The sequence below is a fragment of the Branchiostoma lanceolatum genome, chromosome 7, assembly GCF_035083965.1.
Source record: "Branchiostoma lanceolatum isolate klBraLanc5 chromosome 7, klBraLanc5.hap2, whole genome shotgun sequence".
In the NCBI taxonomy this organism is placed as follows: Eukaryota; Metazoa; Chordata; class Leptocardii; order Amphioxiformes; family Branchiostomatidae; genus Branchiostoma; species Branchiostoma lanceolatum.
The window spans coordinates 15,269,079-15,285,042 of NC_089728.1; the positions used below are offsets into that span (position 1 = coordinate 15,269,079).

The window sequence follows — 15,964 nt, forward strand, 5'->3', positions numbered from 1 at the left end:
ACTAACAGCAACATTCTTTTGGAAAGACTTCAAAGAGGATAATGCTTTTAACAGTGCAAACATTCGGATTGAATAAGTATTAAGTTAAACATTTTTTTTTTATTCACAAAAGGCAGGTTTACAAAGAAAAAGAAATGGAGATATTATCATCAATAAGCGATTTTCTTCAACGCTACTATATACATATATCTTTTATACCTTTGGTGAAAAATGCCAATTGCATAACTCATAGTCATACCAAATCATTGTTTGCTAAATATGGTATATTTTGACATGTTTGCAATGGTTTTATTTTCGCGGTTTTCACGGTGACCTTTGCGGTGACCTTCCAACGCAAAATCATGACACCTCGAATATACACTAATACAGTTCCGTTCTATTTCTACCGTACTACAGAATTGTTTCAATCGCTAACTTAAAACACTGCGAAAACCTCCTTCCACCCTTCTACAGCGAAATTAAGCCCCAGTGAAAATAAGTGAAATTGCAGTATACCATTATAGACCAATGTACAAACAAATTAGTAGGAAACGCTGGTATGTTTCCCGAATGTGGGTCCCTCGGACCACCATGACTTGTCTCTAGACTAGGTCTGCTATAAATACCTTGCCTCAGATCATAGCATTTAGCCTTCTCCCTGCTGCCTAACCCCATAACTAAGGAGATTTGGCACCACAAGGCTACCTTGGCAGGGAGAAGGTTAACAATGTACAACAACAGGGCTGGAAATTAATTTTTGGGAATAGGTACCAGTGCACCTAACTTAAAAATTCTGGTGCACAGAAAGAATTCTGGGTGCACAACATATAATAAAGTACAATGTCAGCAAAACATTATTATCAAAAACTTCACTGCCTCTTTTGAGAAGTTCAATCTGCAATTCTGTACCTAACTTCAAAACAAGAAATATACAAAAGTATGACAAAGATTATATCACTTTTCTGATACTTAAATTTCATAAATATTTTTTATACTTAGTGTACAATTACCTTTACCCTATAGCCTTCAAAAATATCTAAGTGCACCCACAGTAAAAAAATTGGGCGCACAGATTTTGGATGCACAAAAGTGCACATGCACCCATTATTTTGAGCCCCGAACACAGAGGGTTGGTTTCAGGGTGCTGGTAATTATGCGTGGAAAAATTTGCACCTGACATTCAACACTAAGTGGTGATTGACTGGGGAATGCAGATAACCAGACTAAACATTTTAGTGCTCCTTAAACGGAAAAGGGTCACTTCCTTTTCTGATGCAAAAGTCCTTAATTCATACAGGTATACAGTGTTCTCACCAGGATTTTTTCACAGCATAGGGGTCAGGTACAGAAGGCCAACTTAACGCGGTGCAAGTCACGCGTGGAGTGACCAGAGTAGGGAGTCTGGCATGTTCTCCCGGAAAATTTGTAAATTCATAACCCAATGAGACATTATTTCATGCATTTTGAGGGATAAATTTTGTGAAGTAGAGTTTTTCCTCTGTCACAGCCTCATTCTAAAGCCAAATATGAACTTTTTATAAGATTTATGGAGGGTCACAAGGTTTGTCCCAGAAAGAAACACCCCTATGCTGGTTGAAACACAGCATAGGGGTCCAGATCACAGCATAGGGGGTCCAAATCACAGCATAGGGGGCCCCTATGCTGAAAAGGCCTGGCGAGAACACTGGTATATCTTTATGTATGTAAGAGCCATAATGTTCTTGATTTAAGAAACAAAACAATCAAAGCTCTTTCTGATATAGATTCATTGTGTTATATCTAAAACCTAGAACAGATGCCATACCATGAATGCTGAAAGTGTGTATTTTGAATTTACCAACACATTTTGAGTTCATATAATGTTGACCTAGACCTTTACTTTCATCTACCAGCTAATATGTCTGGCCTATTTCCATTGGGATTAACTTACCGGCAAAACATAATCCACAATTTTCAGCATTGCTTTCTAGAAGATTAAAAAAGTCCATAACATATGCATGAAGCTTTTCTCTCTAGACTATCTAAATCTGTACAAGATTTAACAAAATACACGTAAACAAGTTAATTTTTACCATTTACATTTAGGTTAAATGTAACTGTAACCTCTATTAGTAATAGTGTACATCTGATACCTATTTTGGATAAAGCCTACACCACTGGAAAACAACAACTCGCCCCTATCAGTGACAATAACAGCCTGATATGATTACTGGTACCCATTAACAGATTTTGCCTTACAGCTCTCATGCCCACTGACCTCTAGAAATACTACCTTATTAGTACCTACTAGACAGTACTAGTAATAGGCTGCAGCAATATAGAATGGAATCCAATCAAATCAACAACTTGCACCAATCAGAAATGTTATTCTAACAAAACAAAAATCCCGTCTAGAAGAAATAGGTTGCACAATGTCTCACAGCTTAAAATTGTTAGAGGGTGAAAATCTGTCGAAGTCCCAGCATACTGTTACACACCAGCTTCACATGCACGCGACTAATAAAATGACCTTACTCATGTGCCTGTGATCATTAAAATTTCCCTGTGCAAACAAGAAACACTTTTTGATACAGTCAAAAAATAGCCCCTGAAATAATAAAAGCTATGATAATCCATTCAGGGAATCTAGAAATGTTTCAACTAGAAATGTTGATAATCGTTTGGATGAAAAGAGACTAATGACGACGAACTACAGTTTACACATAGGACTTTGACACATCAATGGGTCTCCAGGCTTATTTATCACACTTTAGGTGCAAAGGTTGCTACTACCTGAATAGACAAAACAATCACCTGTCAAACTAACGGCCCTCCGTCCAATCACAGCCCACGGGGCCTTTTAAGTGTTTAAATAGAACTTAACAGAACTTGCACACAGTACAGGAATTTTGTTGTTGAGCTCAGCAGTCCATGGCTTTATTGACTGTTACATCAGCTGATTTTAGGGTAACTAGTGTAAGTGTTTTAAACCAAAACAATGCTTGAACGTGTTACATTGATGGTCCAAACACAAAATCAATCTCAGATGTGTTTCACTCTTGAATCTTTTTGTTTATAAAAACAAGACAATTAAAAAATTATCAAAACATATTCTTAAAACAGACACTTCATTTGCAATCCAATCATTGCAATTTACCCAAGATAGTGACATTGAACCTTTGAGTGATTTATGTTGAAAAATCCTTTATATGTTTTAAAAGGCTAAGCCCTTTAAAAAACCCTTAATTTGTACAAATGGACATGAAATATAAAAAGGGAGGCAACAGATCGAATCTTGACTTGCTAACTTGACAGTGAAATACTATTCAATTTCTGCTTGGCTAAGCAATTATCCAGGTGGCAAAGGTGTTAGTCTACCTAGGCTTAGCCAGGTGTCCTAAATGGTATTTGTCATCTATTCAACTCAAACAAATAATACTCAATTAAACCGAGCCCGCTGTTTAAACCACTAAGTATCAAATTCCCCCTTCTTTTGTTTTCCTCCTGTCTTGCGTTTCCTGTAAGTGAAAGTTGTGCAACACAAGCGTGCTTCTATTGTTTCACCGGGCTGGGGTATCCCCCTATCAGCAACCAAATCTGCCTGAGGCAGTAATAATCTACCTGTGATCCCCTGATCCAAGTAGCCACTGAGACATGACAAAACCTTCCGTGTTTATTTTTCCTTTCTCAGCTGAGCGCAATGTCTGTACACGGTGTGGCCTCACGACCAACTGCCTGCTCCAAAACTAGTCGTTCTTGGCATGGGAAACAATAACCGCAGTCTCTGAGGGTGGCGGCCGAGGGTTCTCATTCCAATCTGCCAAGGGAAGGTCACTTTAATCTGTCTGGCTACAGTCTACCCTGTAACCCCGCTTCCTTAAAGGCCCTGTCCCAATAATGGCTTTGCACTTGGCTTTGTTTAGAATACAGCAGGTTCTGTGAATCATCCCCGCGCTATGGGGCAAGACCAAATCTGCATCAGTCTGTTGACAGGATCGGATACCCCTCCAGAGAAGGTACACATTCCAGGTAACCCCAAGGTCTGGGGGTCCAACCACAAGAAGAGCTCCTGAAGATGATATCTAAAACCTTTGGCCAAGTGATCATGAATCTTCTTTTTCTAAATTTCACTCCCATCTTTAAGATGATTTCTCGGGTCATTAGTTCACTAGCAAAACCATCATCCATGCAGTGTTTACAACTTGGGACAGACACTGAGAATAAAGAAGGGTGAATCAGTTGGCAGTTCCCAAGTCTATATGTAATAGATACCCTGTGGTGTAGAAAGTGATGTTGACCTACTCCTACCTTTTGGTTGTTGAGTCTCCTTGCTGCCATCTGTGCTCGTCTGCGTACCTGGAGTCGTGGAGGTTTCCTCCGAGAAGACCTCCTCCTCCTCTTTCCTATGCTCTGCACTTGACCCCTAGATTCAAACAACCAAGATGCAACTGAATATGTTACAGGTTCGGGTTAAAAGTTGTGGTATTCAAAAATAGCAGAGCGTCTGGCCAAGGGGAGGGAGAATTAGATCCAGACATGTTATGAGAAGTGGGTAGGGATTCCCTGCTGTCTGTTCTATCTTCTGCCAGCTGTTAGAAAATCTGGAGCAGAAACCCCAAGCACCACCCCCCACCCCCCCCACCCCATGGGGGGAGGGGGAGGAGGGGTTTTACTCTAGGGGTGGTGAGCTTTGCCAGACTTCAGTGCTTACCTTACACACTTCAACAGTTGGCTGAGCTTGTAGCCTTTCCATCTGGGTACTGAAAGTCAGTCGCTGGTGGATGGAAAACGCGGGGTGGTTAGCTGCCATGGCGAGGAGCAGAAGAAACTCCTCCTTGATCTGCTCGGTGAGCTGCAGCCCATTCAGAATGGAGCTCTCAACGTGATTCAATGTATGGGACAGAACGTTCGACCCCTGACTATTCGTTGTGTACAACAAAGCCAGATACACGATAAGTTTCGTCCGTACGGTATCATCTCCGATATCGTCCAGTGACTGTAGTTCGTGAGTGTTGTTCGCCTTTTGCTCGGAGTCCCTGAGAAAGTTGTAATCCTTTCGGCACAGCTCTTCCAGACAGGTTCCCAAGAATCGAAGCTCGATAGGGTGACAGAAATCCAACAGCCCGCACAAAAACTCTATCCTTTTGGGACTGGTCAAACTTTGGAACCAGGAGAAGACCTCTTCCTTGCACACCATTTCTGCGTAACGTCGGCTCGATACATTTACTCCAGCAAGAGAAAACAAGAGAAGAACCCCGGTATATGCTGATCACTGGGTCGACCGGCCGCCATTACTGTCGAATTTTGGCATAGGAAACCTCATCCGGGCACTTTACAAGACCCCATACGTAACAAAAATAATTGACAGTGTGTTTTGCATGCGGCCTGCACGTGCAATGTCACGGTGTTTTCAATAGAGGGCAGGCGCAGGACGCGCGACTTCTGACTTTTAGAAAATAATGTTAGCTATGTGAAAAAAGCATTAACCTAAAATAATTTGGGTGGCACAGCTTGCGAGTTGGAAATATCAATCATATCATGCCATATTCTGATATGAAGTTGAGGTAACCTGTGAAAGCAACATCATTCAAGGGCATGCATCAGCCACCTAATAGGCCGAGGAGTTGTCATACAAATTTCTGTTGGATTGAGAAAGGTCCAAATGCAAACAGTTTGGGTTCTACGTGTGCATATCTTTTAGCAGCCCAGATCTGGCGTGAAGCATCTCAACAAAAGATCCACTTGTCTCCAGTCCCATCCCACTGAACGAGGTTATAACCTCCTTGTCAGAAGACCTTTGTTCTGACTTTAACCTCCTTGGTCTCAACAAGATTCTTGGTCCCAACAATGGACAACTGCTTCCTTGTGATGCATTTCTGTTGATCAAACACTGAAACAATACGCACTTGTCTCGCCCCTAGTGGATAGCTTTTGTTTTTCTCTGTGACAATATGCCGTTACAGTCAGACGGACACAAGTTGAACGGTAACTGAATGTCAAATTTGCGCTGCTGGCCAAAGCTAAACCTGATATAGACTTTGCGACTCAATGTTTCACGCTTTAAAAAAGGGCTTTTTACGTCTTTCTGGTGGCCCACTGGGACCACGAATCATCAGAAAGACACTGATGACAAAGGCCTAAAATAGTTACAAGTGTAGATTGGAGAGAACTAGGGACTGGTGTTATAGACAGTTGTACAGTCGAAACATTTTTGTGTTGGCAATTACAATCAACACTTGTTTCACAAGAACTAGAGACCGTTGCACTTATAAACGGAGTTTGAAGCAATGTTGTTGTCAAGCGTATGGTAACGTTTTCTTTACTGAAAATTTAATTGATTCATCCATCACTTGAAAGTTCATCTATGTTCAATGGTTGAATTCATTCTGAATCAAAGTTGAAATGCAATTGCCAAAACGAGATTGGACTCTTACGAGCAAGTAATTTTCCAAACATCCTTCAACAGAGACGGGAGGCGGCATAGACTTTCTGCAAACCGTAACGGTATCACCCACCGACCTAGTCACGTGTTCTATCTGCACAACGTGACGTCACAGAAGCAGTGGATTGCTCATTCCTTGACAAAGACTGGATCTGATCAGTCGAAAATGTGGGCATATTCAATTATTGTGCTGGCTTTTGTGTTTAACGTTTGATTCAGAATGCCGATTCATCCACGAACCACCTTGATTTATTCAAAGTCAGTACAGTAGTGCCCCTTTATCCATCTATCATCTACCCACACGTATTTATCATCCATACAACTGCAAAAGTTTGAGTTATTCGGGATGACCTCTTTACAAACATCTCTTCCATTTTAAATGTCAAAACGGCATCAGGCTTTCAACGCCGAAGTATTCCGTGGACCCGCCCCCTTCCTTCCTCCGTCATCATCCCGCAGATATATCAAACCTATGGGCCCTTGCCTGTGGAAATGGCCTGCCAGTGGAAATAATAGTTTCGGTGTGTGACCCATATTTTTTTCCGGCGCATAAATGGACTTTGATTTATTATGATAACAGTCGGTGTCTTTCGCTTAGGTATGTGTGGTATCATTGCTGCAATCGACGCGGCTTGAAATCCTGAGTGAAATTGCCAAAAAATAGTTTTCATCTTTGACCCTTCCCATGGGCCTCTATTATTAGCAAAACATGGCGGAATATTGAAATCTCAAGAGGAGTTTGACGTCTATTTTGTTTGATACTCTTATTTCTAGGTGGATAAGAGCCGAGTAGTAAATAGGATGGGGAAGAAGAAGGATAAGAAGGGGAAAGGGGCTGAAAAAACGGCCCTGAAGACCGCGAAAAAGGCAGAGAAGAAGGCACGTGCAGAGGCAGATGTGAGTTGTAAATTTCTCCTCCATGCCCCCCTCCCACTGTTCTGAAGAGTGACCTCGAGTTTTAATGCTTCCTGGGGGATGTATATAGCTTTTATAGCCAGGACTATACTGAGAGATAGATTGAATGTTAGCAAAGTAGAAAACAACGAAGGACAGCAGCATAAGATGGCTCACTGTGTGGTGTTCACTTCCAAAACGAAATCCCACGTTTACCAATTTCTCCCAAATATGGTCTGAACATCCCCATGGGAGCTGCTCAATGTCCCACATCAGAGTCCATAAAAGGATGATGTCCTTGTTTCATCCTTGTCTCATGTTTTGGGTCAAGGTTTTCCCCCACCCTGGGTTTTGTCCTCCAGGCTTTGATGACATTTGGAGTCGAGGCTTTTTTCCCTTATCGGTTGACCTGATGGTTAAAGTTAAAGGTTGGATATCCAGTAGGCCACAGCAAGTAAATCTTGTTGATGACATCAGCATGCTCATTGAGTATCGCCTGATTTTATAAAAAAGAAAATATTTTTATTTTTGATGACGAGAAAGCACCAAAATGGGAAATTATGTCATGTTGTAGCCTTGATTGTACTTGTAGAAGTGACACTAGTGAGGTAGCCATGACTGTTGTGGTTGAAGTGAAACTAGTTTGTCTACCACACTTGTGTCACTTAGTGCACTTCTTGAGCACAGGAATAAAATTTGTTGGCTGTGACTAGCCTGGAGTCCAGCCTTATTAGCTTTAGTCCGCTACCCAAGCTCCGCTCCTCGCCAATAATGCGAGGAGCAGAGCTTGGGTAGCGGACTAAACCTAATAATGCTAGACTCCAGGCTAGGCTGTGATACCACGTTTTGTTACTTCAATTCTTGTTCCAACATTTAAAGTTAAGGTGTTTATTTTGCAAATTGAGCCATCTTATTGTTTTTTTCCATCTTATGTTTTTTTCGCCCTCTCACATCAAAGTTGGAGTCTTCAGAGGATATCATCTATAGAATTTACTTGCTGTTGCCTTACACAGTATTTCTAACCCCCTACATTCAGACTTTCGTCTGTTTTGTGATCAGTCAGTCAGTCTTGTCTGTTAATTAGTGTTGAATCACACCACATTTCAAAATATTGGGCCTATGGTTTTCTCCGACAAGTTCATGCATTATCAACTCTTGATTTTTAGGTATGAATTATTGTGTTCTTTGTGTTCTAGGAAGACTTGGAAGCACTAATAGCTGAGTTCCAAGAGCTAGATCGCAAGAGGACACAAGTTACCGAAGAGCCATGTGCACCACCGTTGCCAAGGTAACCAGTCACTTTAACACTCTCCCTGCTGAGATAGCCTTAGAGCAGCAAATTTATTTTGGTTACAATTCATACAAGGTAAGGTAGTAGGGAGAAGGTTAACCATCAGAAGCTACAATTTCATGGATACCATGCTATAAGCAGCAGTTACACCGTTTAATTTGAAAAGTACAGAAGTTGTATACTGGAATACTAATCTTGAGGTATTTGATAACTGCTTCATGTATACAGTTCTTAATTTATTGCACACAAGTTTTATTGTGGTAACGCCAAACTCTTTCTTACAGGTGCAATGGAAGCCTTGTAGCCCATCCTGAGAAAGAGGAACTCATTCTGTTTGGAGGCGAGTACTACAATGGGCAAAAGGCAAGGAAAATGATTTACTGCAAATCCATTTGATATTGCTGTTGGTAATGTTAGCGGAAAAGGAATAGATTTTAGTTCACTGCATTTAATTTCAGCGGTGGGAACATCACTGTCTCAAATGTTAGTGATCAAATATTTGCGATGATGACATTTTAGTGGTTGACTAGTGACCGTTAAAGTTACGTAGCCAGAAAAGAGATACCCTGATGTAAGGGAGTCGTCTTGTTGGAAAAATATTTTGTTATGCTTGTTCAAATAGGGTTTGCTAAAACTTAACTTGCAGTCTTTAATGTTGCCTTATACTATAGGTTTCTTAAGAAAAAAGGTAGATCATTTCTTTGGCATAGATGTGTTTTCAAGAGTGCTCTTGAATCAGATGTATTCATGAATATTATTGTTTCCTTCTTTTTTCAGACCTTTGTGTACAATGACCTATTCTTCTACAATATCAAGAAAAATGAATGGAGTAAGGTGCAGATTCCTGAGGGACCTCCGCCCAGGTGTGCACATCAGGTAAGATACATTTTAGATTAGGCCTCAGACACCAATTAAGGTAGTTTGTATTTCTGTCGCTTACAGGGGAATGAGGAATATGTTGTGTTTACCATGTTTTCGGGCTCTTGGGTTTATCATCAAATCTGGGTGCCGTTCAGGGTAGTTCAATATGTTCGCTCTGATTTGATCAAATCTTGATCAAGTTTTCACTGACTTAAAAAATGCTATTTCTAATTCATCATGTCTAGCAACAGGTGCTGGATATAACAACTGCACAGGTAGATGGTACTGTTTGTGTGAAATATTTGGTGGCAAGGTGGTCTTCTGCTTAGGGTTGTTGACTTAGTATCTGAAGGTTCTCTGTCCAAATCTCTGGCAGGCCCCAGTGTCCTTTGTAAAGGCACTTAACACCTATTTGTTCACTCAACTCAGACGAAAATGAGTACCTAGCTTCGGTTAGGGGCGTTGCAGCCTGGTTCTGGGTTGACATCTTGAAAAGGTGACAGTCCTGTAATGTCAATCCGTCCACAAGTATGGTAAATTTCAATGAACAAAACCATAGCACGTCCATGACAAAAGATGCGAAACCTGAAGTTCTGCTGCAGTACCAAGGTCACATACCAGGGGGCCCAAAATCAACTTCCCAAGACCCACATACCAAATATCATTCATTGTAATCCATCCAGAGGTTCTTGAGTTATACCGTCTAAAAAATCAGGAAACTCAAAGACACAGAGAGACAGACACACAGACAGGCGAAAAACTATACCTCCATTCTTCATGTCAGTAATAGATAATAAAAAGTACTAATGTTGCATGTTGCAGGCTGTATCTCTTGCCCAGGGAGGAGGGCAGATGTGGGTGTTTGGCGGGGAGTTTGCTTCCCCCTCCCAGTCCCAGTTCTACCACTACAAGGACCTGTGGGTTCTACACCTGGCCACGAGGAAGTGGGAGAAGATCGAGTATGTGTCAGTTTTGTAAATCATTTGGAGTAATATTTAACATTCTCCTTGATGCCTAACTCTGTAACCAATAGGGAATTGGGTGCCAAATGGCTACTTTAGCGTGCTAAAGGTTATTCTCTTAAGCTGTAGAGCAGATGATGTGACCAATAGCATGGCTGACAAAAATTTGTGACAGGCTTTCTTTCCAGATGAAATAAAAGAATTTTGTGGCAGCGGCTGTAGAGCAGATGTAGAGACAATAGCATGGCTGACAAAAATTTGTGACAGGCTTTCTTTCCAGATGAAATAAAAGAATTTTGTGGCAGCGGCAACAGCAGTGCTTGCTGGTATTCAAGATTCTCGTCTTAGTTGTACTATCTAGATAGTTGACCAAATGAAATATATGGAATTAAGTACAGCATATACTATGTATAAGTGACACTTTGTTTATCAAACCTGTCTACTTTTATCAGTTGTACATGTATTGAAATTTTCATAAATTTTTGTTGCTGTTTTTTTTTTTTACAGCTCCTCCGGAGGGCCCACCTCCCGCAGTGGACACCGTATGGTCGCTGTGAAACGGCAACTGGTGGTGTTTGGTGGTTTCCATGACAACATCATGTATGTCTTAAAGATAACCCAAAGAGAAAGGAAGAATTTTGGGGCAAAATTTATATTTATAGCATTTAGTTATATCATTCAGCCTTGACACTCTGATTCTAAAAGATTGCACTTTTCTGGTGGTGTCCCCATGAAAATATAGGGCATAAAGTTTATGGAATTGTCTTAGCCTTAGTGTCATTTTGAATTTTAATGATCAGTGTTAACTGGCAACTGGATAAATTCAGAGTCATCCACTGTCTTTCGTCAGTGACAGAGAATGATGCTTAAACAAGTGTAACTGAATCGATATGTTGATGTCTGAAGAAATTCAAGTAGGTCCTGTTGGACCACAAGAGCTACTGTTGTGTCTGGGTGGTAGGTTGGGGGTAATCAAGGCTGGGTCCCACGGACAGAAGAGTTCAACATGCAGGACCCCTGTCCTGTTCAGGGCGGTGTTGTAACTACATGTACACTAGTAAATGGTCTCTTTTTCATGTACATGTACATGTATGTACATTTCCCTCTGTGTTTCTTCAACTTTCCCCTCTTTGTGGCACTTAGACCTTTTAGAAGAAATATACATAATGAGTAGTTATTTAAGGATTGAAAACTCTGAAGATTGTATTTTCTTCTTTAACAGGTCTTCTTTTCTTTCCACAGAAACTACCAGTACTTCTGTGACGTTTACACCTTCAACCTGGACACATATCAGTGGGCGAGACTCAGCCCCTCGGGCGTCGGCCCTTCCCCGCGCTCCGCCTGCCAGCTCGTCCCCGCCCCCGATGGTTCGGTGATCGTTTACGGAGGTTACAGCAAGACCAAGGTGAAGAGAGATGTGGACAAAGGGACAGTACACTCTGACATGTTTGTACTTAGCCCTGAAAGTGAGTTTCGTTTCATTCCTTACTTGCAACAGAAAATAGACCACCTACAGTGCTTCTGGTCTTTTGTAAATAATGATTTAAGTATGATCAGATTATTCTTATAACAAAAGGAAAATGATACAGGGGTTGATAAAAGACTTTTAGTGCAAATGTACATCTTTTGATATACATTTACCGTATTTGGTGTTTGATATTAGGTAAAACAGAACAGTATTCAAATTACTAGTTTGGAATCTTGCCACCCTCCCAGTTTTGCATGGTACAAAGCCTAGACATGTCTACATGTAGAGTTTAAGAGCCTTTTGTGTCTTTCTGCTTGCTTGCATTTTGGGTAAGGGCTCGGCACTTTCAAGTGGCGTTTACTGTAAGTACAAGTTCAAGGGCCGTGTTGATGACACGGTACTGTCAGACCTTTTTGTACCCTGTGAAGTTGTTTTCACAACAACAGACAATGCGTTTCAAGCAGACAATCAGTATGTTTAGTCGTGGTAGGTCCTCTAGTACCATGTTGTTTCTGTTAAGCACTGCAGACAATGTAACTTTAAGCCAGACAGACTGTGTAATTCTATGTGTATATATTTGTAACAAGTGTAGTACATGTGTGTACATGTATTTTGTACTTTGGACAACCTGTGGAAGTGTATTCTTTCTTGTAATACTATTTATATCATACCTGGGCCGTGATGACCTTCAATACAGGTGTTCGGACGGGTCCATACTTTATGGTACGGCACGGGATTCACTAGTGAAATTGTGCCGCTGTCGAAAATCTGAATAGCGGATTCGGACGTTGGAATCGTTGTTGTTACAATATTTTGCTCAAGGACCCAAACTCTCTCAACTTCTTGTGCATTTTGCATTGAAATGTGTGTTTTTCGGAGGGATATGACATAGATAAAATACAACACGGTGTAAATACATCACCCTCAGTCCCGGTCCTCCTGCAAGTTGGTAGCCTCTAACAATACGGAATACACCGTAATCTATATATTCATCATGCACCTACATGTATTAATGTAAGTAAAGCTTTTCTATGGCAACCATGTTACCGAAGTGAGTGGCGATACTATTTCTGAATTCTGGATTGTTACAACCTGTTGTTATCATTGTGAAATTTAGAGGGTTCTACGACAGAAGGAGCACCACAGAAATGGAAGTGGGCGCACGTAAAGCCATCAGCTATCAACAAGCCCAGTCCACGCTGTGGTTTCTCCTCCTGCGTCACCGCGCCAAACCGCGCCATCTTCTTCGGCGGAGTCCAGGACGAAGAAGACGAGGAAGAGCTCTCCGGAGACTTCTTCGACGACTCATACTTCCTTGACCTTGAGAACAAGAAGTGGTTCCTGACAAACCTTAAGGGAAGGAAGTCCAAGAGGAGAAGAAGAAGAGCTAAGAAGGAGAAGGAAACTGAGAGCTCTGAAAGTGAAGATGATTCCAGAGAAAGAGATGAGGGAGAGAAAAGTGACAGTGATTCTGAGGAGGAGTCCATGCCACTGGTGCCCTCCCCCAGAATGAACACTCTCATGGTGACCAAGGGGAAGATTCTATTTCTATACGGGGGTGTTTATGAGGAAGGAGACAAACAGGTACTTTTATTTTTAGTTTATATTTAATCTATTATCTAAATTTGAATCATATTAATCAAGCTGATGAAATAGATGGTATTGCACACCTCTTCTGTACTTTAGAAACCTTTTGAAATTTAGTGTTATATGTTAACACTTTTAACTTGAATGATTTTACACTGGAAATATTAGCACCTGTCAAAATGGGAAAATTGGAATTCCGACCTTAAACTGGAGAGTGTTTTAATTTTTTTGCAGGTGACATTGAATGACCTGTATGCCCTTGACCTTCACAAAATGGATGAGTGGAGGGCGCTGGTGACCTCTAACCCCCAGGACCAGGAGTGGCTGGAGGAAAGCTCAAGTGAGGAGGAGGAAGATGACTCACACCTTGGAGCAACAGGAGGAAAGAACAGTGGCAGCGCATCAGGTATTGTTTGTTTGTTGGTTGGTTGCTTGCTTAGTTGCTTGCTTGGTTGGTTGGTTGGTTGGTTTCACCAGGGGAAAACATATTCTGATATTGCCTAAAAGATCCGGGGGGGGGGGGGGGGGGGCTCTCGGGGGAACCCCAAACAAAAGTCAATGACATCAACTCAGTCAAAGTTACAACAAAAGTGATAACAAAAAAGGTTATGCAAATTACTAATTGATACAAAACCAAAGATACCATACATGTATACAAAAAATCATACTAATAAATAAGTGAAACAATGGTATAGTTGTTATTCTGTCTTTCGGTTAAAACAACAAACTCATGCCTTGAAAGTAATGTAGCCAGAAGGCAAAAAAAGATTGATTTATCATATATAATTGGTTAAAGGGTGTGGAGGAGAATGGTTTGGTCCTCAAGTATGATTTTGCAGCTATAGTTGCAGTTTGTGTGTCTGCCACATGGTGGTGCTCTATGAGTTAGGCAGATTGGTTCTACTGTATGTAAGGGGCAATTTGTGATGTTGTTTTGTTGACTTGCAATATTGCAGTGTTGTTGTTCTAAGCCCTTGCTAGACCTCAACTCATCACTGGTCATTCAATCAGTACCTTTGGATTGTTCTTTGAGTTGCAAATACTGCAGGGTGTTAAATGAACCCCAGACATAACAAATGTATTTCTGTGGTTTACATTTATTTATATACAGTTAGTTTCAAACTTTATAAGGTGTTTACAGGACAGCTGGAATATACTGTGTGAAACTGTCTACAAATATCTTGAAACACTGCCTGAATATGTTTAAATTGCACTAAGTTAGGCAAAAGTATAAAAGCTATGTGCTTTGTAATGTACCTCAGAGTAAGATATTTCGTGGTTAACACCATGAATGATGTGGCCATAGAGTTAGGCAGATTGTGTTCCATCCACTGTGTTGTGTGTAGATTCTGACGAAGGAGGGTCGGAAACAAAACAGGACCATCCAAGTGTCCTTTCCGGTGAGAATGTAGCTGACTTCTTCAGCAGAACTAAGGACCACTGGATGGATCTAGCCAGGAAAAGTGCCGAGGAAGAGGCTGAGACATTCTCAGAAAAGGCTCTGAAGAAGATTGCTTTCCAGATGGCTAAGTTATTTCATGGGGAACAAGCGAAAGTAACCAAAGATGACAGCCAGGAAGGAGAACATTGATTAATGGAAACTGTTGCTTTTATTGGGGAAGATGTTTAGATTGGATGGTGATTGGAATCACTGGTACAGTAACCTGACTAAATCACACTTCTAACAGCCTTTCCACTTGTCAGGCCCCTTGACAGCAAGAAGTTGTGCAACACAGGCTGGTATGCCACGTGCATGTCAACAGCGCAAGAATGACGATTTGATTTTACCAATTATTTGAGGAAAAAGAGCCAAAAATGCTGGTCAATGTCGTTAAATTTGCAACGACACTGGAGGTTTGGAAAATGCGATCAGGTGTAAAATAAAATATCTTTATGACTAAGATAGCAGTAAAGATTTTCCAGTTTAGAAGAAACCATGTTTAAATTACATGTGAATTACAGCGACAAGTTAAGATGTAAGTTATTACATTTCCTCAATTCAGTGTCTTGTTAAATCTAAAGTGACAAGTGTTAGTATGAAATGTAAAGTTGCAATATTGCACGTAAATCGGGCATGGCTTTAAATCTTTCGAATTCAAAGGCAACGTGACTTATAATATACTATCAAATACTTCTCTTGCCACAAGAATGTGTCACATGATATGATAACCTGGTCTCCAAATCTATATCTGGCCAACTCTTGGAATTTGGCCTTGACCAGTTAGTGCAATAAATCAAGATCTGGAAAGACAGATGGTATTACTACACTGTACTCAAATTTGGTTTAATCGATTTGTAGTATCGGGTCTTTAGCCTCTACCAGGCTCCAGAGGCAGCTGGAAAGAGTAGAGAAATTGGCCAAATAACAGATTCAGAGCGGCAAACTGTACTCCTTTAGCGGACTACCTCCTCTGGTATGTTATTTGGCCAATTTCTACTCTTTCCGGCCGCCTCTGAAGCCTGGTAGAGGCTATCGGATCCTGTCAACTCCTTGCATTCAT

The 15,964-nt window shown here is 41.0% G+C and overlaps 2 protein-coding genes across 4 annotated transcripts in view; one reads left to right on the forward strand and one right to left on the reverse strand.

Moving 5' to 3' along the window:
- Nucleotides 1-5,285, reverse strand: part of LOC136437853 (zinc finger CCHC domain-containing protein 14-like) — a 44,054-nt gene extending 38,769 nt beyond the window's left edge. For all 3 annotated transcript variants that reach the window (XM_066432382.1, XM_066432383.1, XM_066432381.1), the window contains exons 1-2: nt 4,670-5,285; nt 4,267-4,381 (exon numbers count right to left, since the gene is read on the reverse strand). In XM_066432382.1, coding sequence (XP_066288479.1) covers nt 4,267-4,381; nt 4,670-5,155 — 601 coding nt within the window. In that variant the 5' untranslated portion in view covers nt 5,156-5,285. The remainder of the gene's footprint in view (nt 1-4,266; nt 4,382-4,669) is intronic.
- Nucleotides 5,286-6,850: 1,565 nt separating this feature from the next.
- LOC136437855 (kelch domain-containing protein 4-like) lies at nt 6,851-15,732 on the forward strand. Its single transcript, XM_066432389.1, has 11 exons — nt 6,851-6,921; nt 7,175-7,297; nt 8,491-8,582; nt 8,870-8,948; nt 9,363-9,461; nt 10,269-10,405; nt 10,916-11,008; nt 11,651-11,874; nt 12,994-13,460; nt 13,698-13,869; nt 14,810-15,732. Exons 2-11 carry the CDS (start codon nt 7,202-7,204, stop codon nt 15,052-15,054), a joined length of 1,704 nt encoding a protein of 567 aa, XP_066288486.1. The 5' UTR covers nt 6,851-6,921; nt 7,175-7,201; the 3' UTR covers nt 15,055-15,732.
- The last annotated feature ends 232 nt before the right edge of the window (nt 15,733-15,964 follow it).

Excerpts from the sequence above, each read along its gene's own strand:
- LOC136437855 (XM_066432389.1), top strand. The coding sequence starts at position 7,202 with ATGGGGAAGAAGAAGGATAAGAAGGGGAAAGGGGCTGAAAAAACGGCC. Across the intron at positions 11,009-11,650 it reads GGTTTCCATGACAACATCAT|AAACTACCAGTACTTCTGTG; the intron begins GTATGTCTTAAA and ends TTCTTTCCACAG. Across the intron at positions 13,461-13,697 it reads ATGAGGAAGGAGACAAACAG|GTGACATTGAATGACCTGTA; the intron begins GTACTTTTATTT and ends ATTTTTTTGCAG.